At 53.5% G+C, this 26,696-nt stretch overlaps 1 protein-coding gene across 1 annotated transcript in view; it reads left to right on the top strand.

Moving 5' to 3' along the window:
• Window positions 1-9,671: 9,671 nt before the first annotated feature.
• Window positions 9,672-26,696, top strand: part of FAM19A5 (family with sequence similarity 19 member A5, C-C motif chemokine like) — a 166,446-nt gene continuing 149,421 nt past the window's right edge. The window contains exon 1 of the mRNA XM_027540477.1: window positions 9,672-9,857. Coding sequence (XP_027396278.1) covers window positions 9,746-9,857 — 112 coding nt within the window. The 5' untranslated portion in view covers window positions 9,672-9,745. The remainder of the gene's footprint in view (window positions 9,858-26,696) is intronic.

The following is a 26,696-nucleotide window of genomic DNA, read 5'->3' as shown; positions in this document are numbered from 1 at the left end:
GAGACTCTGTAAAGCTACAGTAATCAAGGGTGTGCATAAACGTGGATAAATAGATCAGTGGTGCAGAGAAGGGAGTTTAGAAATAGACCCATGCAAACGTTGCCTGCCAAGTTTTCACAGTTACAGAGAAAACTCAGTGGAGAAAGGACAGTCTTTCAAACAAACGGTGCCAGAACAATTGAAATATTCATTTTCAGAAATAAATTTGTATGTGTAATTCACACCAAGTACAAAACTATCTCAAAATAAATTATAGATCTAAATGTAAACCCCAAACTATAAAACTTCTAGAAAAAAACATACCTGAAACATTTTTGGCTTGAAGTTACGCAAAAACTTCTTAAGTAGGATACCAAAATATGTACTTTATAGAGCAAACTGATGAACAAGACTTCATCAAAATTAAAAACTTCTGGTTCTTCATTTTACACAGTTTGGAGAATGAAAAGGCAAACTGTAGATTGGGAGAAAATATTTGCAAAGTACATGTATGAGAAAAGACTTGTATCTTAATATATAGTGAAAGTTGCTCAGTTGTGTCTGACTCGTTGCGACCCCATTCTGTGGAATTCACCAGGCCAGAATACTAGAGTGGGTAGCCTTTCCCTTCTCCATGGGATCTTCCCAACCCAGGGAGAGAACCCAGATCTTCTGCACAGAAGGCAGATTCTTTACCAGCTGAGCCACAAGGGAAGCCCAAGAATACTGGAGTGGGTGGCCTATCCCTTCTCCAAGGGATCTTCTCCACCCCAGGAATCAAACCGGGGTCTCCTGTATTGCAGGTGGACTCTTTACCAACTGAGCTTTAAGTAGTAATAAATAAAGAACTATCAAAAATCAAGAAAACCAACAACTCAATAAAAATGTTGGGTACCTCTCCACAAAAGTATTTATGTGTACATATGCGAACAAGCCTATGAAAAGATTCTTAACATTATTAGTCATTAGGGAAACGCAGAATAAAACCATAGGAGATACTGATTTACACCCAGTAGGATAATACCAAAAAAGACTCCAAGATAGGAGGAAACAGAGCACCCAGAACTTTGCGGCTGGTGCAGATGTTAAGTGGCACGGCCACGCTGGAAAAGAGTTCACCATTTCATGCAAAGTTAAGTGTGCAGCTGAGATACAAGCCAGCCATTCTACTCCGTAATATTCACCCACAAGAAATGAAAACATATGCTCATACAAAAACTACACATGAATGCTGGCAGCAGCTTGATTTGTGATAGCCCATGTAGGCAACCCAAATGCCCCTCAACAGGTGAATTCATGAAAACTGTTGTGTCCACGTAAGGGAACGTTACTTGGCAGTGAAAAGGAATTAACTGTTTACTGGGAGCTTTAGTAACATGGCTGAATCTCAAAATAATTTTACTGAGTGAAACAAGCCAGAAAAAAGGAGGATACCCTGTGTAAGTCCACTTTTAATACAAATCCAGGATATGAAAACTGATGCATCATGAGCCCAGCCTGGGCTGAAGCGGACGGGGAGATGCAGGATGCAGGGACTGCAGAGGGCCAGTGGGAACAGCCTGGGGAGAAGGATGCGGATGCATTTATTCTCTTGAGTGTGACGGTTTTTCATAGGCATGTTCACAGGTGTTCAGTCGTGTCAGACTCTGTTACTCCACGGACTGCAGCCCACCAGGCTCCTCTGTCCATGAAATTTTCCAGCCAGAATTCTGGAGTGGGTTGCCATTTCCTCTTCCAGGGGATCTTCCTGATCCAGGGAGAATGCGTTTCTTGCACTGCAGGCAAATTCTTTACTACTGAGCCACCAGGGAAGCCTTTTCATAGGCATGCTGCTGCTGCTAAGTCACTTCAGTCGTGTCCGACTCTGTGCGACCCCATAGATGGCAGCCCACCAGGCTCCCCCGTCCCTGGGATTCTCCAGGCAAGAACTCTGGAGTGGGTTGCCATTTCCTTCTCCAATGCATGAAAGTGAAACGTGAAAGTGTTTGACTCTGAAAGTGTTCAGTCGTGTTTGACTCTTAGAAACCCCATGGACTGCAGCCTACCAGGCTCCTCCGTCCATGGGATTTTCCAGGCAAGAACACTGGAGTGGGTTGCCATTTCCTTCTCCAATGTGTGAAAGTGAAAGTGAAGTCGCTCAGTCATGTCCAACTCTTTGCGACCCCATGGACTGCAGCCTACCAGGCTCCTCCGTCCATGGGATTTTCCAGGCAAGAGCACTGGAGTGGGGTGCTGTTGCCTTCTCCATTTCACAGGCATACAAATGCCAAAATTTATAAAAGTGTCTACTGCAAACGCGTGTCGTTTACTGTATGCCAGTCGCGTGTCCTGTGATGATTAATTTCATGACCACTTGGCTGGACTATGACGACCAATTCTTTGACCAAACACCAATCTAGTCATTTCCGTGAAGGTGGTTTTTTTAAGATATGATTAACATTTAAATCAGCAGACTTGGAGAAAATAAATGATCTCCATCATGTGCCTGGGTCTCATCCAGCCAACTGAAGGTCTTAAGAGAAAGCAGTGTGAGGTCCCCCAGGAAGACGGGGTTCTGTTTCTGGATGGCCTCTGGGTCCCAGCAGTGATGCCAGTGTTTCCCTGAGTGCCCAGCTTGCCTCGTTCTGCACATCCCGGGCGTGCCGGCCTCCATACCTGCACGATGCAGTCCTTAACGTTTCAATCTCTCGCTCTGTCTGCCTCTCCCTCGTAGTTCTGTTTCTCTGGAGAACGCCGACGAATCCACATCTGTAAAGCTGTTAAAAATATCAAAAGATACAAAAGATGAAAACCCATACTTCCATTGACAGCATACTTAAATCTACAGATCGAAAAATGAATGGCTCACAATTCATCCAACAGTTGAAAAAATAATTTATAATATACGTGTAAGATCGGTAGTACCCATTGTTGTCTTATTTATGCCCTTCTGTATATTCTACATTTCAAAAACTTGAAAGAAATTAATTCCAAAGTTAAAAGTGTTATTAATTAATAATAAGATAAGAACGCTAGGAGGAAACTTAGCAAACAATATAAACAGTTGATTCACAAAAGATGTTGAAATGACACATACATATGTCAACTCTTGTTAGAGCAAATAAAAGCAAAGTTAAAAAATAAGAATTTTTTTTATCAATTAAGTAATTGTCCAACGAACTTGAGTCAATAATAATAACCAGGCTGACACGAGTTGACTGAAATGGCTCCTGTCAGGTACTGTCCAGAGGAATGTAAATTAATACAACATTATTTGGAAATTCATGGGGTTATATTCATCTCAAGTCCTTAAACTGATGTCCTTACTTTGACCTAACAATTCTGGCTCTACAGTATTTTTCTACAAATAACCATAACTATAGGAAATGATATAAGTACAAGTGTGCTCGTTGCTGAAATGCTTACAACAGGAAAATACTATAAGTGGTCTCAATGCCCCAGAGTAGAATTGCTAATTAAATAAATGGTGATATTTATGCATTCCTGTACTCCAGCTGCATGGAAAGAATGTTCTGGAAGAGTACATGGTGCCATGAAATAACACCCGCTACATATAAGAAGGCTGTTCACTAAAGAGCTACAGACCCAGCGATTTCACTGCTAGCGATGCATCTAGAGTAATGAAGGCAAGGCTGCACGGAAATGTTCATAAGATACCAACACCATCATGTGTAATAGCCCAAGGGAAGAAAGAAGCCAGTGTTTATGAATCAGTGAATGAACAAACAGAAGGTGTCAAGCTGCACAGTGGACTAGTACTCAGACATGGGAAGGAGAGGCTGCCACATGGATGAACCTTGAAGACATTCTGCTAAAGGAGAGAAGCCAGCCACAAAAGGCCACACATTGCATGGTTCCGCTTATATAAAATGTCCAGATTAGGCAGATCTATAAAGAAATCTACAAATCAGAAAGTAGATTAGTGGTTATCTAGGGCTTGCTGGAATGGTATGAAGGGCTCCGGGGTAACAGGGGGTCTGGGACTTCTTTTGGGGTGATAAAAAGGTTTTAAATTGATTGTGACTGATTGCACAAATGCTTAAAATTATTGAATTACACACTGGTTAAATGGGTGAATCGTATGGTTTGTGAATTATCTTAATATAAAGCTGTGACAAAAATTAAAAAAAGGAAAGATCAATGGACTGGATGTGCAAAAAGAGACACACAAGTTACCAACAAAATACCAAGTGTGGCTGACTCTGAGTGGCGGAAGGAAGGAACATCTGATTTTCTTTTCGCTTATCCGTCTGTCTTACAAAACTTTCTATAAACGAACTTAACTGAGCAACGAGAAGCAGGGGAGCAACAGCACTTAAGGCGCCCTGTCTGAAGCCAGACGGCCTGGGTGCAGCCTCCGCCAGCCCTCACAGTACACAGCCCGGAGGGACGGCCCAGCTCCTTCCTGCCCATCTGTCCCACCTGTACATCCCAGGATGAGTGCTTCACGGGGTGGTCCCGCTGGCCCAGGTAACCACACGTGCCTGCCCAGAACGGAGCAGTGCCCAGTGCATGGCACGGAAGAAACACCACTTATCGCGACTGAGGCTGAACTGATACAATGGGTGATGGTTCATTAAACCAGCGTGGAGATGCCCTCGACCAACTCCCTGGACGGCGCTGCTCCAGGAGCTGAGAGTTCTGCCGAGTGGCCTCTGGTCCCTCGGGGTGGACGGTCTGCACCGGCGGAAGCGCCCACTCCTGCTTCTCTATCTTCTACCCTCGATGCTTCTTCTGGGCTGCAGCCTCCCACCATCTGAGAGCACGCACAGGAAGCGGCTGACCTCGCTATCTGACCCCAGCGCCCGGCCGGTGCCTGACCCAGGAGACATGGAGACACGGCCACCCTCTTCCTGGGTTTCTGGACAGAAACTTGCAGTCACCTGGGACATGTCCATCAGGGCGCCCCCGCCCTGCCTCCCGGTTCCCATGGCGGGTCCGGCCCATCCCCTAAGAGCTGCTGAATGCCCCTTGCCTCCATCCCCTGTCTCCTGGACAGCCTGCCTCTCACGTGGACTCGTGCACCCGGTGCAGCTGCTGTCTGCGCCCCGCCCCTCGCCCCGCCCCTCGCCCCGCCCCCTCCCTCACACTCACTTTGGAAGCAATGTCTTTCCAAACGCACACAGGAGACCGCGTGGCCCGTTCCAGCCCCTCAGAGGGAAACCTTCTGTGTTCCCAGAAGAGGAAGAGCCAGGTCCACCACAGTCCAGCCCTTTAGCTGCCTGCTACCCAGACCCACGTGTCTTCTCCGTGAAAGAGGGCCGCCTTTCCGTAACAGAGTCCCTCCCGGATGTCTCCTGGAGACATTCCCTGCAGCTCCCCTACATCCCACTCGGTTCAGGCGCTCTGGGACCTCCTGGCCAGCCTGGCAGCCCATCACTAGGGTGACAAATATGACACCCAAAATGGAGGAGTAAAAAGCGAATGGGAGGGACATCCCTGGTGGTCCAGTGGTGGGGAATCCACCTGCTAACGTGGAGGACGCGGATCCAGTCCCTGGTCCAGGATGATTCCACCTGCCGCGGGGCAACTGAGCCCATGCACCTCAGCAAGAGGAGTGACCCCAGTGAGAAGCGGGCTCATCACAGCTAGCTCGTAGCTGCTGCTCGCTGCCACTAGAGAAAGTCCACATGCAGCAGCGAAGATCCAGCATAGCCCCCAAAGCGTGAATGGGAAAATCACAGCTGGTATCCCTAAATTCAAGAGCAGAGCGGGGGACACGAGGCACACTCAGCCCGAGAGGAGAAGCCAGGGTTCTGGCCCAGACCTGGGAGGAGCGCCTCAGGGAGCCTCCTCAGGGGCTCTGTCCACTCCCGGTGCCTCCACGGCCACCTAGGCTGTCCACTGGCAGGATACCCCCTGCCCCAGGGCCACATCTCCACAGCCCTGTGATTCTCAGCTTGATGTGGGGTAAAACCCAGGGATATCCTCAGGGGTGCAGACCTGCATCCCTTGCTTCCTCGGTTTGACGTGGAGGTGGTGTGATTCTCTAATAAACTTATCCGTGTTTCAAAATTTCACGTTCCATCAATTATGGCCAGTAATCAAAAGCAGCCAATCAAGAGCCACAAACTGTCGCTGGGTAGCACGCTTGGCTCCAGGACTGAGCTTTCTGTTTCCTAGCAACAGGATTCAGCGCCCTGCTCATCCCTGTCCTCAAGTTCCATCCTGGTCTCTCACCAGGCCTCCGGGAGCCTCCAGCTTCTGCCGTTGGACTGGGGCTGCACCCCGGCTGTGTTGCTGCGACTGCCTCAGGGCTGTCGGCCCAGGTCAGGAGGCCCCAGCCTTGTCTCTCTCCCCACCTCCTTTCCCCTTCCAGCCTCACTGGGTTCCAGCCTCTCCGTCACCCTAGATTCGAGTCATAAGCACCAAGAACTCCATTCCCCTGCCTCTTCCTGGTAAGAGTTTTCAGTGCATGGGCGTGAACTCATCCATGTGCTCTGACTTCCTAAAGTTTTCCCCCTGATAAAGCTTCTTTGCTCCATCAATCTTCACTCAGCCTCCAGAACCTTCTCTGACCCCACTTCCTTGTAGTATCCAGTTTCAGCAAGAACCCTTGTTTTGCCATTTAGTTGCTAAGTCCTGTCCGAGTCTTTGCAACCTCGTGGCTGGTAGTCCGCCAGGCTCCTCCGCCCTTGGAATGCTCCAAACAAGAAAAATGGAGTGGGTAGCCATTCCCTTCTGCATGGGATCTTCCCAACCCAGGGATCAAACCCACTTCTGCTGTGCTGCAGGCGGATTCTATACCACCTTTCCCACCGAGCCACCAGGGAAGCCCTACCAAGTCTGTTTATTCAGAACCAGCCCCTCCGTATCTGATCAGGCTCCTTTCCCTCCCGCGATCACCAGGTTATTCTGACCACCTGGCCTGCCTGGGGCAAGAATCCTGCCCGGTCAGTTTAGCCAGAAGCCCCCCAAGCCCTGCTGTTTCCTATCAGTAATTTCCCATCTCCTGACTCCCCTCCCTGCTCTGGGCTATAAATGCCCACTCGCCCTGCTGCCTGTAGTAAGGAGCCCAGCCTGCTTCCTCAATAGCAAAATCCCGTCCCCGTGGTCCCCATGCACGCTGTGATGGTCCTGAATAAAGTCTGCCTTACCATCTTCGACAAGAGTCCTTGAATTTTTTTTTTCTTTAACATGTCAGACTCCTAACATTGCAGCCACAAAACTCTCGAGGCCTGAGTTTTAGAATGGAGGAAGCTGTTTATCTCCGTGTGCCCCTCCCTCTGCGTGGGGGCCCCTCCCCAACCATCCTGCATCCCCTACATCCTTTGGCAGGACAGCCCCGATCTATCCGCCCAGGTTCAACACAGACCACATCTCTCTTTGGAACCGTGTTTGTCAAGCAAAGAAAATTACAGTCAGCAAAATTATTGGGTGGGCAACCAGCATTTTAAGAAATGAATTAGGATAGAATTGAACATGTCAGAGAGTGCTGAGGGTATAAGTATTGTTCTGTGAAACTTTCATTTCAAGTGTTTGTGTGTCTGTGTGAGTGTGTGTGTCTTAAGGACAGCGCTTTTGAAGACGGCTCTTCTGGAAGCTTTCCTGGGACGCCCTTACTGCAGCCCACAGCCCGCGTTGGGGCGGCACTCCTCTGCGCCAGGCGCTCTCTCAGCGCTCCATCACTGCACACGGGAGTGTGATGGCTGCTTTCCCAAACCAGCACACATCTGCAGGGGCCAAGGGTACGCCTGCCCCACTTTCCTCCCCCACTCCTCCAGCACCTGGCATCTCACAGGTGCTCAGCAAACAGACTTTGAAGAAAGGAGCGTCCAGGATGTTCAGAGAGAACACGATGAAATGCGAGGTGCAAGGTTTTTATCCTGTACACCCTTTTAACAGGATGAAAGGCTGAAATCAAAGGAATGAATTGTGAAGGTGGGGATGCAGGCATCCGTGGCGGTCCCCTGCATTCCAGTTGAGGGACGCCCTCCCTGGGCTGGGGGCAGAGGAGACACGAGGCGCTGCCCTCCTGCCCCCCAGTTCTCAGGGGCCCGGGTTCTGCAGCACCTCCCTGCCAGCCAAGGGAGACGGGCAGCTGCAGCTGGGAAGACACTGAAATGGGAAGTCAGAGGATGTGATTAACCAGGACCAGAAAGCTCACGAAGAAACTCAGCCTGGACACAACCATATTACGGCACCAGCCTTGTCCAAGCCCCCGGCCCAGCACCCATGGAGCCGAGCCCTGAGACCAGACAGACCCCCTGGCCTGAGCCTCCTCCTCTCTGCCTGTTTGGTTCCCCCACAGGGCGTGTGTGGCATGCATGTGTGATATGCTATATGTACACATGTGTGGCATGCATGTGTGTATACATGTGTGCATGCGTGCTATGCATGTGTGTATATGGTGTGTGTACAAGTGTGCGGTGTGCATGTGTGTGTATGTTGTGTGTACAAGTGTGTGGCGTGCATGTGTGTGTTTGCTATATGTACACGTGTGTGCACGTGGTGTGAATGTGTGTGTACGCTGTGTGCACGTGTGCATGGTCCTGGGAGAGCTATATCCTCACGCCCTCACGGCAGGCTCTGTGGTTCCTCTGGGGCCTCCCCAGCCAGGACTCAGGTGGAAGGAGGGACCAGTGACCTTCCACCTCGGCTCCTCCCAGCTGTTCGGTCAGTGCCCGGGCCCTCCAGTGGCTCCTGAGAAAGGGTCGCCGGCTTCATCGGGACGTCATGGGTGCCCAGCTCCCTTCCTCATGCAGAATCCAGAAGAGCCCCGGAATCAGGAAGGACGATTCCTGCAGCAGTCCACAAAGGGGCGGGCAGTCAGCGCTGGGGTGGACAGTGAGTCTGGGCGCTGCAGGGCCAGAGCCTCCCAGGGCAGAAGGACGACCCTGAGGGCACCTGGACTTGCCAGCGTGTCCCGCTGAGGGGACAGGAGAGGGAGGGGTGGGGATGGCCACACTGAACTCAGAGGACTCAGTCTCCGGAGGTGGAGCTGGAGACCCAGGACTGGGCTCTTGTGAACGGCGGCACCAAGACGATTCACCAAGGCCAGGGCGGTGGGCAGAAGCGGGCTGCTTCAGAGGGGCCAAGACAGGGCTCCTGGGGCGTGTGCCCGGCCTTCCGGGTGCCGGAACTCCACTGACTGCACGGGGCCAAGGCTGTGCTGTCCAGGGCTTCAAGGACGCCAACATTCAACTCCGAGCAGAGAAGACAAGGCCCATCTGGGGCAAGGGTCCGAAGACTCCTGTGCTTGGAACAAAGTCCGGCTCCCCCACCCCAGGCAAGGTCGGGGACCGAGCACCGCAGGCACGGGAGGCTATGGGCCCCGAGGGCTGGCGGGCCACTCGGCCCGGTCCGCAAACTTTACGCTGGCCGCCCGTCTTCCCCGAGAGGGGCTCCGGACGCGGGCGCGGCGGGCCGTCTTTGTCGCCATCCAGAGGCGCGGATCGGGCGCTTCGTCCCCTCCGCCGCCTGCCTCCCCCGCCTGTACCAGGGCCCGCGTTGGGCCCCCGCGGCGCCGGGCACGCGCCTCGGGAGCGCCCCTCGCCTCGGTGGCCCGCGCGCCTGGCTCGGGCGCGCGGCGACGCCCAGAGCGGCAGGGCCGGCGTCCCCGGGCTCGGCGGGCGCGGGCGCGGGCGCGAGCTCGGCGCGGGGCGGGCCGGCGCGGGGCGCAGTGGGCCGGAGCCCGGGCGCGGCGGCGGCGGCGGCGGCGGAGGATGGCGCGCGCGGGGCCCGCACGTGGAGGCCGGCGCGGGGGCGCGGGCAGGGCCGGCTGCTGAGACGCGCTGCTGCCCCCCGCGCGGGCGCCGCGGCTTCAATGGCGCCATCGCCCAGGACCGGCAGCCGGCAAGATGCGACCGCCCTGCCCAGCATGTCCTCAACTTTTTGGGCGTTCATGATCCTGGCCAGCCTGCTCATCGCCTACTGCAGTGAGTACCGCGCGGCCCGGGCCCCCGCCCGGCCCTCGGATCCCGGCCCCGGCCCCCGATCCCGGGCCGCGGCTCCGGCAGGGCGCCCCTCGGGCCGCCCGGAGTCCGTGCGGAGTTGCGAGCTCGGGGCGCGTGGTCCCCCGGGTCCCCACCGGCCCTCCGCTGGGCCAGGAGGACGGGGGTCCGGCACTTCCGAGGCCGGCGCCACCTCTGAGCCTCCCTCCCCCGACTCCGGGGCAGGGCCCGGGCGCCAGGCCCCGGGTGGCGCGGCGCGTCCCTACGCGGAGATGCCCGCGGCTGCCCAGCGTACCGCCGCCGCTCCCGGCCCAGGCCCACGATGCGAGCTGAGCCGGCGGCTTCTTGGCCGAGCCGCGCGCTCCGGAGGCGGCGGAGGGTCTGGGGCGGGCGGGTAGCGCCGCCGGGGGTGGCGGCGGAGCGCCCTGCCCGGGGCTTTCCGCGGGCGACACTCGCTCGGGGAACGTGGGGGGACGCGGCGGCCGATTCCGGAGCGGGGCGCCCGGGGCAGAAGCGGGGCTCGGGCTAGGACGCGCGGCTGGAGCTGCTGGCTTGCAGGGAAGCAGGCTCGCCGGCGCTCTCCTAAAAACAGAGAAGTGAGGGGTGGGGTGCCCGCTGCCGCCGGCATTTCGCGGGTAGCGTCCGGGGACCCGAACCGGGTGACCCCCATGGGTCTGGCGCGGGGCCTCGGGCTCGGGGCTGTGGTGGCACGGGTTGGTGGGCGCCCGGGGCACAGGCTGGGGGCTGGGGTGCCAGGAACAGGCTGAGGTCTGCCTGGGTGCGTCGGGGTGCTCTGTGTCAGGGGCACAGGCTGGGCACTGCGTGAATGGGAGGTGGTCGGACATTGAGCCTAAGGACTGGGGTGGGGTGAGTGGTCAGTGCTCCAGACACGGGTTCGCGGCTGGTTGGGGTGGGTGGGGAGTGGTCAGCGTCCGGGCATGGGTTCCCAGCCGGAATGGCGAGGGCTGGGGGTGGGGTAGGTTTCCCCCGCCGGCCGCCTGGCACAGGGTCCGGGTCCCTTCCCACCCCAGCAGGAGGAAGGGACGGGCGCTGAGGAACACCTGTCATGGAGAATTGCCATGGGCGCGGGAGGCGATGGAAAAATATGGATTCTTTACAAAAAAAAAAGAGAGAGAGAGAGGCCGGCGGCGTACCACGCTCCCCGCCGCCACCTCGCAGCCCTCCCTCGGCCTCCTAGCTTCCAGCCCGAGCCTTCGCGCTCTCCAAAATGGGACCGCAGCGGGCCATGGAGACCCTGGGCGCGCGGGTGCCCAGTCCTGGGACGGCGCCCCCCAACCCGGAACCCTGGGGAATCCGTGCTCAGAGCGGGAATGGTGCGGCTGGTCTGAGCCGGGCTGTGCATTTCCCTACAGTTGCCTGGCGCGCTGTGGCAGCGGTGGGGAGGGGTCTCGGAGCCGGAAGATTCCCTGCGGGGTCGCAAGCCCAGCTGCCCTGGCTGGCACCGCATCCCTGGGGATGCGCCCCAGGAGCCTTTCCCAGTGTGTTCCGGGGCAGGCTGCCTGGAGGGGGAGGGGGTCTGGGGCTTGAGGGAGGAGGCCTGTGTCCTCTCCCCAGCTCCCTGCGGCCATCTCGGGACCCTGGGGCAGGTCCCCGGGGCAGGTAAACTCGGGGCTCGAGAGGAGGTGCCCTGTGGATGCACTTCCTGGTGGCGGCAAGGGAGGGGTCCCAACCACAACCGGCCGTGTTGGGAGGCGATTTGTGTCCCTGTCCGCGTCCGCCGGCCGCTGTCCCTTGCTGGCTCTGGGGACAACATCGCGGTGAGAACCCGGCAACCACAGGCTGGCTGGGGAGGCAGCCCTCCGGGTGGGGAAAAGAACAGCCGCTGATTGTTGTGAAGTGTGTGACACCTCCGCCCGTGGCTTCAACACTTCCCGCCCCAGGTACACCAGCCGGGGCCTTCCTTTCTCGCCTTCGGATCTCTGTGCAGCCGCTGCTCGCTCCACCCCCGCGCCAGCCCTGCTTCAACCTGAAAGGGAACCCTCTCTCCGCTGTCTTGACACTCACACCTCTGCCAGACGGCCGCCTGCTCCCGGCTGGGGTCAGAGTGAACTGTGCCCGCTGCTCGGACACTTGGTGGAACCCGAGGTCCCGTGGGACACTCAGGCTGCCTTTTGGAAGCCTCCCGGGCATTCTAGAAACAGCTCTTCCACCAGGATGAGGACATGTGGTAAAAACATCTTATTATCCAGAATGGCAGAAATCATTAATAGCAGAAGCTTGGGTTCACCACATTTTTATGGTTGTCTCCATGGAATGGGATAATTGACAATAAGATAACGTTTGTGGACACACCCCATTACACCAGAAAGGCACTTGGAGAAATTAAAACCTTTCGGTAGAATACAAAGTAGACATATGCACTTGGAGAAATTAACGCATGGCACTAAAATACGAAATAGACATGGTAATAATTGATAGCTTGGAACAGCAGTCTTGGAGAGAAAAGAACCCCCCTTCTTTTTTAAAATTGATAAAGCAAATAAAAAGCAAATGAAACAGTCCCTGGGATTTCATTCTCTTTTCCAGTATATCTGGGATGAAGAAGAATAGTTAGCATCCGTGTTTGTAAATTGTTTTTGTTATCTGTCAGGATTTTTATTACCCGAAATGTTTTTGTGTTTTGGAGAAGATCTATCTGTATCATTAATTAGGGAGACTGATAACTCACCATTCAGGGTTCAGTTATCCTGCCTGTTCAATCTGTGCATTTTGCTGCAGCACAAAAGGTGTTCACTTCCTGGCACGGCTGAAAGAAAACTGGAATATTTCCTGGCCTGGTTTTCAGTCAGGGGTGCTCTGCTGTTCTTGGCCCCTGAAAGCCTGGCTTTTTTGCAGCCTGCCGAGCTTCATGTTTAAGGACATGGGCTCCACCCTCTGGCTGGAGAAAGACCTGCAGTCCACCAATTAGGTTAGTTGCTATAGTGACACAGCCTTGTCATTTTCTCCTGTTGGGGAAGAATTGCCAGGAGAAGCAGGAAGGGGAATGGGGCCCTCGATGGCTTTCTTTCAAGATGCGTACTCCGTGTCTGTGTACATTCCCAGTACAGCAGGGCTGGGCGCTCGGCAAAGAGGCGTCCTGGGGAGGTGAAGAGCTCGGATGAGACCCTGAAACTCTCCTTCTCCCTGGTTGGGGGAGATCTCTGTCCTTGCGGCTTGGAAAGTGCTGGCCTAGGTCCTCTTCCCCTTAGCGTATCCAGAGCCAAGAGGTCTGTCTGGACTCGGTTCTTGGCTAGAGTGGGACAGCTCTGGCCAAACCAGAGAGGTTTGCTTGTATGCTGTGCTCGTCCTAAGACCTCAAAGATGCCGTCTCTCGTGCTAGCTTGCATTTGTTGTTCAGTCACTATGTCCTGTCCGACTCTGCGACCCCACAGACTATAACACGCCAGGCTCCTCTGTCCTCCACTGTCTCCCGGAGTTTGCTCAAATTCGTGTCCGTTGAGTCGGTAATGCCATCTAACCATCTCATCCTCTGCTACCCCCTTCTCCTTTTGCCTTCAATCTTTCCCATCATCAGAGTCTTTTCCAATGAGTCAGCTCGTCGCATCAGGCTGTAATAACAATGAGAATGGTGACCTAGAGGCTGCCTTAGGACCCTAAGCCTTGACTTGATATTTGTGCACAGTATTTAATCTGAAGGTGGAGACGGCTGGGCTTTCACGTAGACTGCGAGTCCCCTATTTGGACAGGCTTGTTGGACAGCGTGTAAACGTTGGGAGGAAAGTCTGTATTTTAAAGTACAAGGGAGCAGGGTGGGAGAGGCAGTGTGACTTTGTTTTTGACTTTTGATTTTTTCTGAATAAATCTCATCAGGATTGAATGGCAGCTTCAAGTTAAATCTCGCGTCATGGTTCGCATGTAACTACGAGAAGAAACTACAAACAACTTCTGAATTATTGTTGATCCATTAGAATACTAACCAAGCGTAGGCTCTCTGGTGCTGCGTTTTCTTTACAAATACAATTTATTGCATATTTAGGAGAGATTAGGCCACTTTCCTGCTGTTCACATTTTATTTCTGGGGGTTTCCAAGAGGTAAAATTGAAAGTACTGGAAACTTAATGAAGTGGTGCCATTCAGAAGTTTATTTGTCTTTTTTTCCCCTCCTACTGCGTTTTTTATTTGATGAATTTCTGGCAGGAGAAGATGTGCCCCGTGTGTTTCTTTCAGCCACGGAGAGACAGGTTACCTGCGGGTGGGTGTGTGTTAGCGGAACTCCATGCCCAGGGGTGGGCGTGAGGTGGGGAGGGGTTGCCCCCCCGAAGCCAGCCAGGCAGGTCGGTGCGCCCTCACCCTTCCCCTCGCTTGCCTAGTCCCCCAGACGTGGCCAGGAGGGGCTGCACCGTGCAGGGCTCCCCTGGGGGGCCTCTTACCCGTCGCAGCAAGCCCGGGGAACAACACAGCCAGGAAAGAGGCCACGCGCCGCAGCTCAGCCGGCCGAGCCTTGGGCACCAAGCGTCCGGGCCGACCCCTGCCCTGGAATTCCTTGCTCCGGACCTGCCCCTCGAGTGATATATGGAGATCAGTCTCTGTGGCATGAAGTATTTTCAGGTGACTTTTATGGGCGTAATTATGGGAAAATGTTATGATAATGTGGCACTAGAAAAGGGAAGAAAAGCAAAACATTAAAATCCCCATTTCTTTATATAGCTCCGCAGCTGCGCTGATTGAGAAGGGCTCGTTTTTGCATTAAAGCGGTGGTGCTCTGGAGTTAATGACCTCCACCGCACGCCACCTGTCACCCAGAGCCCTGGGCGCCGGCCCAGTGGTGGGGAGGAGAGCCGCTGACGAGGGGGCCGTGGGGCAGGGGGCCGTGGGCAGGTTCCCGTGCGCCCGGGGGCGGCTGCGGGGCCTATGGGCTGTGTGTGTTTGGAGGACTGTGGCCTGGGCTGGCTCCCAGGGCCGAGAGTGCCTGGGGCAGGGGGGCCCGTCTGTGCCTGCAGCCTGGCACGCCATCCGTAGGCCCCAGAGCTGAGCCAGCGCCGCACAGCCTGCCCAGGGTGCCCGCAGCACCTGGGAGACCTCCAGCGGCTGCCCGCCCCTCCCCAGGTGCCCCTCGGCACGGGTTGCACCCCGGAGGGGCGCTGACGGAAGCTCCCGGCAGGCCGCACACGCCGTCTCCTCGGCCCCACTTCCCGCAAACCTCCTGGCCGCTGGCGGTGGATCTGGGCAGCCAGCCCCATCCCTCCTTCCCCCCGCTGACGTGGTGGAGGGCGCCCGCAGGCTTTGGAGCGTTTCCTTATCTGTGCCAGCGGCTGGCAGGAGTTGGGCGTGGAATCGCTTTTGTCTCCACCGAGGCTGGCGGGACTCCTCCAGCTCCCCCAGGGCCTCGCTGCGACCTCGGGCATGGGGGCCTGGGTCTGATGGGATGGCGGCTCCGTGGTGAGATGGCCCCGGGGACACCACACTCCTCTCGCGCTGTTCCCACCTCCCGGTCAGTCCCAGGCCCTGTTGTGCTGCCCACTACTGTGGGGTCAGCTTCCCCCCCGGAGGTCTGGCCTCGGAGGGACTCCACCCGGGGACCCAGCTGTCTTTCCAAGCGTGTTGAAGGAGGCAGGAGGCGGGGAGAGCCAGCCCCCGCATCTCTGACTCCGTGCGCCCGTGGGACAGGGAGTTGGGGAGTGTGTGGACACAGAGACAGGTGAGACAGTGGCCTCCTGGGCTCTCATCCTGGGGGCGCCAGACGGCCCACTCAAGTCAAGGCAGCAGAGGAGGGGGCTCTCAGTGGGTCGGGCACCCCGTTCTTCTGGGTCCTTGCCCGGCCTCTCTCCGGCCACAGCCTGCCCCAGCCGCTCAGCCCCAGGCTCTGGCCCCGAACCCCCTTCCATCCCTGGAGCCTTCTCTTGCCCTGCCTGCCTCCACCAGGGCCTCTGTGTTGAGGATGGCCTCTGGCTCTAATCCTGTGCCCAGCCTCCTGGAAGTCCTTCTCCAAAACACCACTCACCATCCTCCAGGTCTGTCTGCAGTGCCATCAGCGGAGTTCCCCATGCACACATCAGCGTCATTCTCGGAGGGCCACTGCCTCCAGGCTGGCTGCCAGGAGCGCCCCGCCCCGGCTCCCCTTAGAATGGCGCTGGCACCCACCGCTCCTCCCTGCGAACATCACTCAGGGCCTGACCATTGCCGCTGACGTTTCCTGCCCAGGAGGTCCCCTCCGCCCCTGGCGGAGTCCTTCTGGGGCCTGCACCCCTGGCTCCCTCTGGGGGAACGTGTGTGTATGTGTGCTGGTTCTCTCCTGCACACCTGGTCTCACTGGAATGTTCTGCTGCCCACGGGGCCCCTCCCACGGTAACTGCCCACTGTGCTGTCGCAAGCGCAAGGTGGGAACCTGGGGTTGGACTGGTCCCCGGAACACCCCCAGCCCCCAGGGTTGGAGACCTCCTCCTCCAGGAAGCCTCCCCTGAGTATGCCAGCTCCTCTGCCTCTCCATGCGCTCCGTGTTCATCCGGCTGTCGAGGCTCCACCCCACCCCCAACCCCACGTCATGGTCACGGCCGGCCTCTCCAGGGCAGGGTGCTCAGCACAGTGCCTCTGGTTTACTGACAGCTGCAGAATGGTTTTCCAAGAGGACAGACAGAATGGAGTGCCTGCAGAGACAGTGTGGGGAGCCAGGGCCCCGAGCTTTTCAGGATGCCCCGTCACCCGAGTGGGTCCCATCTGCCCGTCTTGGCATCTCGGATCCAGCAAGAGAGGCTGGTTCACGTGGTGGGGCAGGTGCCCCCGGGGTCCTGGCTGACGGCCTGTGACGGGCGGCTTTCTCCTGAGCTCACTTGGGAGAGTTCATCTGCTGTTGAGGAAAGTCAGCACCAGCATTATAAGCATCTCTGAGCTCACTTACTAAAATCTGCTGGTGACGCGGTGATGGAGGAGTCGTCCCAGCCTGGCTGACCTGCCCATGAGCAAGTCGACTGGAACTGGGCCAGGTCCGGGGTCTCCTGCTGCAAGGTCCCTGGGTGACGCGGAGGGGAAGAACGCCAGTTCTCCAGGACCTGACTCACATCTGACTTTACTGAGCGTTGAGAAAGGGGGTTTCAGAGCACACCCACAGCCTGAAGCCTTGGGTCTGGGAGGGTTGGGTCTCTGGGCCGTTCTCCGGAGGCCTTTCCTGTGAGGATGCTGCAGAACTGAAGCGCCGGTGCCTCCGCGCTGCCCTGGCTACTGCTGGATGCAGGTGAGTGGCCCCTCCTGGCTCTGTTTCTAAATTATGTTTCTCTGCAGCAGCTCCATTACCTGGTAGCACTTCCCCGGATATACTAAATGCCATTAATGGGTTGATAGGGCTCGTGTTAATTAATTGATGCTAATTTATGGTTCTCGCGGCCGTGCTGATGGCTGGAGCAGGCCGGCTGTGGAGCCACGCCGGGTCTGCCCCGAGTTTCCGTGCAGCCCAGCGTGTCTCTTCCCTTCTCCTGCGCACATGGGGGGCTCTGTGGCCCTGACAGGGTGCCATGCAGGGAGGCAGAGGCTGGCCTGGGCATCCAGTGCCTCTGAAACCCTCTCGCAGGCTTAGGCCTCCTGACACCAAGGTCCTAGGGACGTGGCAACCCACGTGCCTCTTTACAAAGACTCCAACCGAATCGACAGTGTTCCGTGGTCAACAGAAATGCATCTTCTGGCAGCGGTTGGTGTTCAGTCTGTCTTAGCTCAGTGTTCATCATAAGGTTCCGGGATGCAAAGGGGGCAGCTTCTAGAGGCAGGGGCAGCAGGAGCCCACGTGGGGTAGCGCAGTGGTGGCTGGCCACCTCCAGCTCTAAAGCCTGCAGTGTGTGGGGGGGATGCACGCGGCTTTATCGGATGCGGTCGTCATGGAGATCTGCAAGACGCTGCCGTCGCCATCACCGTCTCAGGTGGTCAGAAGGTTTTTCTCTGTCGCACCCTGGGAAGTGGGCAGGACACCCAGAAACCTCTGTCCCCTCAGCCTGTCAGCCCCGTCCCCTGGCCATGAGCCTGCCCGCAGGGCCGGGACCCTCGGAGAACAGTCTGCACACCGTAGGCCCCTCCCTCGTGATCACGGCCCCGGTTTGGCCCCTCAGACCTGACATGCTATGTGCTCCTCCTGTTTTCTTGGAGCCAGCGAAGGGGCAGGCGCTTCTGAGAAACAGAGGAGCCTGATTCAGCACGGCCACGCAGACGCGACAGGCCGGAGTGTCCTGGGTGGGACTCTCTGGGGCCTAGAAAGTTCCCCGGGGTGGGCCAGGCCCCCTGACGGTGGGCGCTCCGTGCAGCCTTGTCCTCTGCCAGCACTGGGCAGGAGGCAGCTCTGGTTTTGGGTGACCTGGGCCTTCGCCAGTCAGATTCTCATCGGAGTGGCTGAAACTTCAGCACGTCCTCTCCTGGGATCAGGCAGACGCCACGTGGGAGGGTCAGGAGCTGGCCCGGCCCTGCAGGACCTCGTGGCCTTGGACCCAGGGTCCTCGGGGCCCTGTGTTTGCTGAGCATGGCCACGTGTGAGCAGGCCCAGCCCTTGTTCCTGTGACCTGGGCTCGTCTGGAAGGTGGGGGCATCTCCACTCAGAGCAGCAGACAGGAGCTCCCCCAGAGGCAGGGGCTCTGGGCCTGCCGGCCTCTCGCCACGTGGGCTTTGCGATTACCCTGGGCTGGGACCTGCTCTGGGCAGGAGCCGGGCTTCCTGGTGGTCGTATTGTCCTTGTCGCTGGGCCAGGGCCTGCAAAGAGCAGGTGCTGCAGATGAGTTATCCGGGCTGACTGCTGCTGTCAGCCGTTCACATGTGTGTGTGAAAAAGGCTCCGATGCAAATGTGGCTGACGGGGGTGGGGTGGACCTGGGGGAACCCACCCGCTTTGACCCTGACTTGGAAGACTGGCTCCAGCAGCTGTCCTTACCTGCGTGGGGAAAGAGCCTTTACCAACCTTTTAATCCAACGAAGTTCTGAGAGGAGACAGGTCGTCCAGGCCCCAGGGTCCTCGTGGCTGGCGCCTCGTGTTTCTACCCGCCTGTAACCCTGATGGAGGCCCCGTTTGCCCCTGGACTCTCCCCTCTGCGGCGCCTCTCACCCCTGCCCCATCCAGACCCCCACGTGGAAGCCTGCCTCCAGGGTCCACCCAGGGTCCCACAGGAAACCCACAGCCTTCCCCAAGCCTGGCAGACTCCACCTCCCAGGGGTTTGGTGACCGAGGCCGGACCTGCTGCCCAGAGGGATGCATGCTGTCACCCCAGGGCTGTCCACGCAGTGAGACTGCCCATTTATCACGGGCCGTCCTGGGAGAGGTGAGCACCGGCCCTCCTGTGCCACTCAGCTTCAGTCCTGGTGGACAGATGGACCACCAGGCACCCAGCAGACAGTGTCCATTTGCTCCTGGGTTGACCTGACAACCTTCCCAGCTCGATACTTTTCTTCATCTTAGAGGACAGCGGGACTCAGGGAAGTCAGGGGTGCACCCAGGGCCCCAGTCGGGGTAGGTGGCTACAGAGCAGGACCTTCTGGGGCCCCCAGCCTGCTCCCAAGGGGCCTGGGAGAGGAGGTTTGTGATGCGGGGGGCAGGGAGCGGAGATCAGCGGAGGAGAGCATGGTCACAGTGGGGGCTCCCAAATGGGGTCTTGGAGGCCACTGCAGGGCTCCCTCCAGCTGGTGGGCTGGGGCCGAGGGTGAGCACTGGGGAGACTTCGGGTGCTTGGTACCTCGCAGACTCCCTGCCCCAAGCCTCCTGTGAGCTCGCCGAGCAGGGCAACTGTGGTGCCGCCCCGCACTGTGGGCATGCCTGCTTGCAGCTGCGACACACGTCTGCCTTTGGAGTCGAACCAGTCGCATCTCGAAGCCCCAGTGCTCGGGAACCCACACAAAAGCCCGCAGCCCTCCCAGGAAGGACATTTCTTGAGCCACTGCTGGGTGTCAGACAGGTGAAGTGATTTCTTGTGCTTTGTCATATTCAAAGTGGGAGATGGGCAGTGGTTTTCTTTTTATAGAAGGAGAAACTGGGGCTCTCGGAGGCCCACCGTGACTCCCAGTCATCCCCTCGTGGGCACAGGCTGGGAGGGGAGCCTGGCTCCCGGACTCCTCGGGCTTCCCAGGTGGCGCTCGTGGTAAAGAACTCGCCTGCCAATGCAGGAGACGTACGAGACGTGGGTTTGATCCCTGTGTCGGGAAGAGCTCCTGGAGAAGGAAACTGCAACCCACTCCAGTACTCTTGCCTGGAGAATCCCATGGACAGAGGAGCCTGGGGGGCTGCAGTCCATGGGGTCACAGAGTCGGACAGGACTGAGCAACTCAGCACACATGCGCGCAGGGCTCCTCAGCTCTGGGTCTTGCCAGTAACCTCTGAAGCACCTGGTCCCCACGAGGTGTGGGGTCGGGTGGTCACCAGGGCCACCCCACACTGCCACCAGCCCGTGGTGCTGCCTGGGGACTGAGAGCCAGCCTTTACCCAGAGGCATCCCAGCAGCCTTGGCGTCTGGCACCGCATCTGCAGAACTGTCAGCCTGAGCACACCTGGTGCCGACCGTCGCCTCTCCCGGTGCGTCAGGGTCCCTGAGACCTTCCTCAGGCTCAGAAAAGCTGTGAAGGTCATGGGGACGGCTGTTAGAGTGAAAGGACCCAGATTAAATCAGCAGGAGGGACAGGTCCACAGAGACACGGTCCCCAGGAGAGACAGGCCCCAGGGTGGCACGCACGACACTCAGTTCCCCAGTGAGGACGTGTGACAGCCTGGGGTGTCACCAGGAAGGGGACTCACCTGGGCCCTGGGACCCGAGTGGTTACTGGGGACCACTTGATGGGCAGGCTCCAGTCCCCCTAGATCCTAACCAGGAAGAAAGAGAAAATATGACCTGAGAGGGTGTGGAGAAAAAGGAACCCTCTTACACTGTTGGTGGGAATGCAAGCTGATGCGACCACGGTGGAGAACACTATGGCGATTCCATGAAAAACTAGGAATAAAATCACTATGCTACCCAGCAGTCCCACTACTGGGCATGTACCCTGAGGGAACCAGACTGAAAAAGACACCTGTACCCCGGCGTTCACTGCAGCACTAATTTCAACAGCTAGGACGTGGAAGCAACCTAGATGTCCATCAGCAGATGAATGGGTCAGGAAGTCGTGGTGCATTTGCTCAGTGGCACGTTACTCAGCCATAAAAAGGAACACATTTGACTCAGTTCTGATGGGGTGGAAGAACCTAGAGCCTCTTATACAGAATGAAGTAAGTCAGAAAGAGAAGGATGGATACCAGATGTTAGTGCATATCTGTGGATTCTGGAAAGATGCTGCCAGTGATGCTCTGTGCAGGGAATAAAAGGAGACACAGATGTAAGACAGCCTTTTGGACTCGGTGGGAGAAGGAGAGAGTATGATGAGTTGAGAAAATAGCATTGAAACATATATGTTACCATATGTAACAGATAGGCAGTGGGAGTTGATGAATGATGCAGAGAATAAAGCCGGCCCTGTGACAACCTGGAGGATGGGGTGGGGAGGTGGGGGGGTTCAGGAGGGAGGGGAACACGTATGCCTGTGGCTGATTCATGTTGATGTATGGCAGAAACCATCACAATATTGTAATTATCCTCCAATTAAAATTAATTAAAAAATATGAACTGACCGATTGCCAGTAACAAAATTGAATCAGTAATTTTAAAAATCCCAACAAACAAAAGTCCAGACAAGATGGCTCCACAGGTAAATTCTACCAAATGTTTGGAGAAGAGTTAATACCTATCCCTCTAAAGTTATTCCAAAAATTTGCACAGGAAGGAATATTTAACAAACTCATTCTATGAAGCTAGCATCACCCTGATATCAAAACCAGACAAAGATATCACACAAAACAAATTTACAAACCAATATAACTGATGAACATAGACATAAAAGCCCTCAACAACATACTAGCAAACCGACTTCGTGGTACATTAAAAGGATCATACATCATGCCAAGTGGGGTTTCCTTAGTTTTCAATATCTGTAAATCAATGCAGATACACCACATGAGCAAATTGAAGAATAAAATCCGTATGGTCATCTCAATAGATGCAGATCAAACTTTTGGTAAAACTAAACATCTCTTTATAATAAAGAAAAAACTCCCCAGAAAGAGAGCATAAAGGGAGCCTACTTCAACATAATAAAGGCCATATGTGACAGACCTATAGCTCACATCATACTCAACAGTGAAAAGCTGAAAGCATTTCCTCTAAGATCAGAAACAAGACAAGGGTGACCACTCTCAGCACTTTTATTCAATATAGTTTTAGAAGTTCTAGCCATGGCAAATCAGAGAAGAAAAAGAAATAAAAGGAATCCACATTGGAAAAGAGGTTAAACTGTCATGGTTTGCAGACAACATAATACTGTACATAGAATATTCTAAAGATGCCACCAGAAAACTATCGGAACTTATCAATGAATTTGTTAAAGTTGCAGGATACAAAATTAATAGAAATCTGTTGTAGTTCTATACACTAACAATAAAATGCTGGAAAAAATTAAGGAAGCAATCCTATTTGTCACTGTATCAAAAAGAGTAAAATATCTAGGACTACACCTACCTGAGGAGGCAAAAGACTTGTGCTCAGAAAACTAGAAGATACTGATGAAGGAAACTGAAGATAACACGAAGACACAAGAGGACAAACAGATGGACGATATACCATGTTCTGGGGTTGGAGGAACCAATATTGTTAAGAGGACTGTACTACTCAAGGCAATCTTCAGGTTCGGTGCAATCCCTATCAGAATACAATGGGAGTTTTCACAGAACTAGAGCAAACAATTTTAAGGTTTGTATGAAAATACAAAAGACCCTGAATAGCCAAAACAATCTTGAGAAAGAAGAACCGAGCTGAGAAACAAGAACATCACCGGTCCTGACTTCAGACTATACTGTAAAGCTACAGTTATCAAAGCAGCATGGCTTTAGCACAAAAACAGATGCACAGATCAACGGAACAAGATAGAAAGCACAGAAGTAAACCCACACGCTGATAGTCAATTAACATATGATAAATAGGCAAGAAGATACAATGGAGAAAAGACAGTCTGTTCAGTAAGTGGTGCTGGGAAAACTGGACAGTTATGTAAAAAAGTGAAACTATCATTTATGAAAATAAACTAAAAATGCATTAAATCTAAATGTAAGATTGGATACTGTAAAACTCCTAGAGGAAAACATAGGTGGAGCCCTCCTTGACATAAATCACTAGCAATGTCTTTTTGGAGCTACTTCCAAAAGTAAGGGAAATAAAAGCAAAAATAAACAAATGGGACCTCATTATACTTAAAAGCAAAGGAAATCATTGACAAACTGAAAAGACAGCATAGTGAATGGGAGAAAATATTTGCAAATAGTATGATCAATAAGGGATTAATATCCAACATATAAACAGCTCCTACAACTCAACATAAAAAAAAAATCACAATTAAAAAATGGGCAAAAGAACCTAATAAATATTTTTCCAAAGAGGTAATGCAGATGACCAACAGGGCACGTGAAAGGATGCTCAACATCACTAATCATCAGTTCAGTTCAGTTCAGTCGCTCAATTGTGTCCTACTCTTTGTGACCCTATGGACTGCAGCACGCCAGGCTTCCCTGTCCATCACCAACTCCCGGAGCTTACTCAAACTCATGTCCATTGAGTCGGTGATGCCATCCAACCACCTCATCCTCTGTCGTCCCCTTCTCCGGCCTTCAATCCTTCCCAGCATCAGGGACTTTTCCAGTGAGTCAGTTCTTCACATCAGGTGGCCAAAGTATTGGAGCTTCAGCTTCAGCATCAGTCCTTCCAATGAATATTCAGGACTGATCTCCTTTAGAATGGACTGGTTGGATCTCCTTGCAGTCCAAGGGACTCTGAAGAGTCTTCTCCAACACCACAGTTCAAAAGCATCAATTTTTCGGAGCTCAGCTTTCTTTATAGTCCAACTCTCACATCCATACATGACCACTGGGGAAATCATAGCCTTGACTAGACGGACCTTTGTTGACAAAGTAATGTCTTTGCTTTTTAATATGCTGTCTAGTTTAATCATAGCTTTTCTTCCAAGGAGTAAACGTCTTTTAATTCCATGGCTGCAGTCACCATCTGCAGTGATATTTGAGCCCAGAAAAATAAAACCTCTCACTGTTTCCATTGTTTCCCCATTTATTTGTCACGAAGTGATGGGACCAAATGCCATGATCATAGTTTTCTGAATGTTGACTTTTAAACCAACTTTTTCACTCTCCTCTTTCACTTTCATCAAGAGGCTCTTTAGTTCTTTACTTTCTGCCAGAAGGGTGGTGTCATCTGCATATCTGAGGTAACTGATATTTCTCCCAGCAATCTTGATTCCAGCTTGTGCTTCCTTCAGGCCAGCGTTTCTCATGATGTACTCTGCATTTAAGTTAAGTAAGCAGTGTGAGAATATAGCCTTGACGTACTCCTTTCCCGATTTGGAACCAGTCTGTTCTTCCATGTCCAATTCTAACTGTTACTTCTTGACCTGCATACAGATTTCTCAGGAGGCAGGTCAGGTGGTCTGGTATTCCCATCTCTTAAATAATTTTCCAGTTTGCTGTGATCTACATAGTCAAAGGCTTTGGCATGGTCAATAAAGCAGAAGTAGATGTTTTTCTGGAACTCTCTCTTGCTTTTTCAATGATCCAACGAATGTTGGCAATTTGATCTCTGGTTCCTCTGCCTTTTCTAAATCCGGCTTGAACATCTGGAAACTCATGGTTCACGTACCATTGAAGCCTGTCTTGGAGAATTTTGAGCATTACTTTGCTAGCATGTGAGATGAGTGCAATTGTGAAGTAGTTTGAACATCCTTTGGCATTGCCCTTCTTTGGGATTGAAATGAAAACTGACCTTTTCCAGTCCTGTGACCACTGCTGAGTTTTCCAAATATGCGGGCATATTGAGTGCAGCACTTTCACAGCATCGTCATTTAGGATTTGAAATACCTCAACTGGAATTCTATCACTTCCACTAGCTTTGTTCGTAGTGATGCTTCCTAAGGTCCACTTGACTTTGCATTCCAGGATGTCTGGCTCTAGGTCAGTGATCACACCATCGTGATTATCTGGGTCATGAAGATCTTTTTTGTATAATTCTTCTGTGTATTCTTGCCGCCTCTTCTTAATATCTTCTGCTCCTGTTAGGTCATACTATTTCTGTCCTTTATGGTGCCCATCTTTTCATGAAAACTTCCCTAATTTTCTTGAAGAAATGTCTAGTCTTTCCCATTTTATTGTTTTCCTCTATTTCTTTGCAGTGATCACTGAGGAAGGCTTTCTTATCTCTCCTTGCTATTCTTTGGAACTCGGCATTCAAATGGGTATATCTTTCCTTTTCTCACTTGCCTTTAGCTTCTCTTCTTTTCTCAGCTGTTTGTAAAGCCTCCTCAGAGAGCTATTTTGCCTTTTTGCATTTCTTTTTCTTGGGATGGTCTTGATCACCGCCTCCTGTACAATGTCATGAACCTCCATCCATAGTTCATCAGGCACTCTGTCTATCAGATCTAGTCCCTTAAATCTATTTGTCAGTTCCACTGTATAATCGTAAGGGATTTGATTTAGGTCATTCCTGAATGCTTTTCCATTCAGGTGGAAAGGAAAAGTGGTTTTCCCTACTTTCTTCAATTTAAGTCTGAATTTGGCAATAAGGAGTTCATGATCTGAGCCACAGTCAGCTCCCAGACTTGTTTTTGCTGACTGTATAGAGCTTCTCCATCTTTGGCTGCAAAGAGTGTAATCATTCTGATTTCAGTGTGGACCATCTGGTGATGTCCATGTGCAGAGTCTTCTCTTGTGTTGTTGGAAGAGGGTGTTTACTATGCCCAGTGCGTTCTCTTGGCAAAACTCTATTAGCATTTGCCCTGCTTCATTCTGTACTCCAAGGCCAAATCTGCCTGTTGCTCCAGGTATCTCTTGACTTCCTACTTTTGCATTCTAGTCCCCTATGATGAAAAGGACATCTATTTTGGGTGTTAGTTCTAGAAAGTCTTATAGGTCTTCACTGAACTGTTTTATTCCAGTTTCTTCAGCGTTACTGGTCTGTGCATAGACTTGGATTACCACGATATTGAACGGTTTTCCTTAGAAATGAAGAGATGGCTAATCATCAGGGAAATGCAGATCAAAGTCAGGGTGAGGTCCCCCCCCTCGCTCGTCAGAGTGGCTGTCGTCAGACAGAGCACAAATAACACATGCTGGTGAGGACGCGGAGAAAGGGAGCCTTCTACACCGATGCTGGGGATGTAATTTGGTGCAGCCACTGTGGAGAAGAGTATGGAGTTTCCTCAGAAGACTCAAAGTGGAACTAGCATACAAGCCAAAAACCCCACTCCTGGGTACATATCCGGAAAAAAAAATAAAAAAACAAACAACACTAATTTAAAAAGACACATTCACCCCAGTGTTCATAGCAGCATTATTTACAATTGTCAAGATACGGAAGCAGTTAACAGTTGAATGAATAAAGATATGGTATTTGGTATTTATTTATATATGTGTGTGTGTATATATATATAGGAGAAGTCATTGGCACCCCACTCCAGTACTCTTGCCTGGAAAATCCCATGGACGGAGGAGCCTGGTGGGCTGCAGTCCACATGGGGTCGCTGAGGGTCGGACACGACTGAGTGACTTCACTTTCACTTTTCACTTTCATGCACTGGAGAAGGAAATGGCAACCCACTCCAGTGTTCTTGCCTGGAGAATCCCAGGGATGGGGGAGCCTGGTGGGCTGCCATCTATGGGGTCGCACAGAGTCGGACACGACTGAAGCGACTTAGCAGCAGCATATACACACACACACACACACACACACACATACCACACAATGGAATCGTATTCAGCCATAAAGAAGAG

Source organism: Bos indicus x Bos taurus, chromosome 5, assembly GCF_003369695.1.
Source record: "Bos indicus x Bos taurus breed Angus x Brahman F1 hybrid chromosome 5, Bos_hybrid_MaternalHap_v2.0, whole genome shotgun sequence".
Taxonomy (NCBI): domain Eukaryota; kingdom Metazoa; phylum Chordata; class Mammalia; order Artiodactyla; family Bovidae; genus Bos; species Bos indicus x Bos taurus.
Note: the sequence above shows the minus strand (reverse complement) of the source record. Positions and strands in the feature narration are given on the sequence as shown.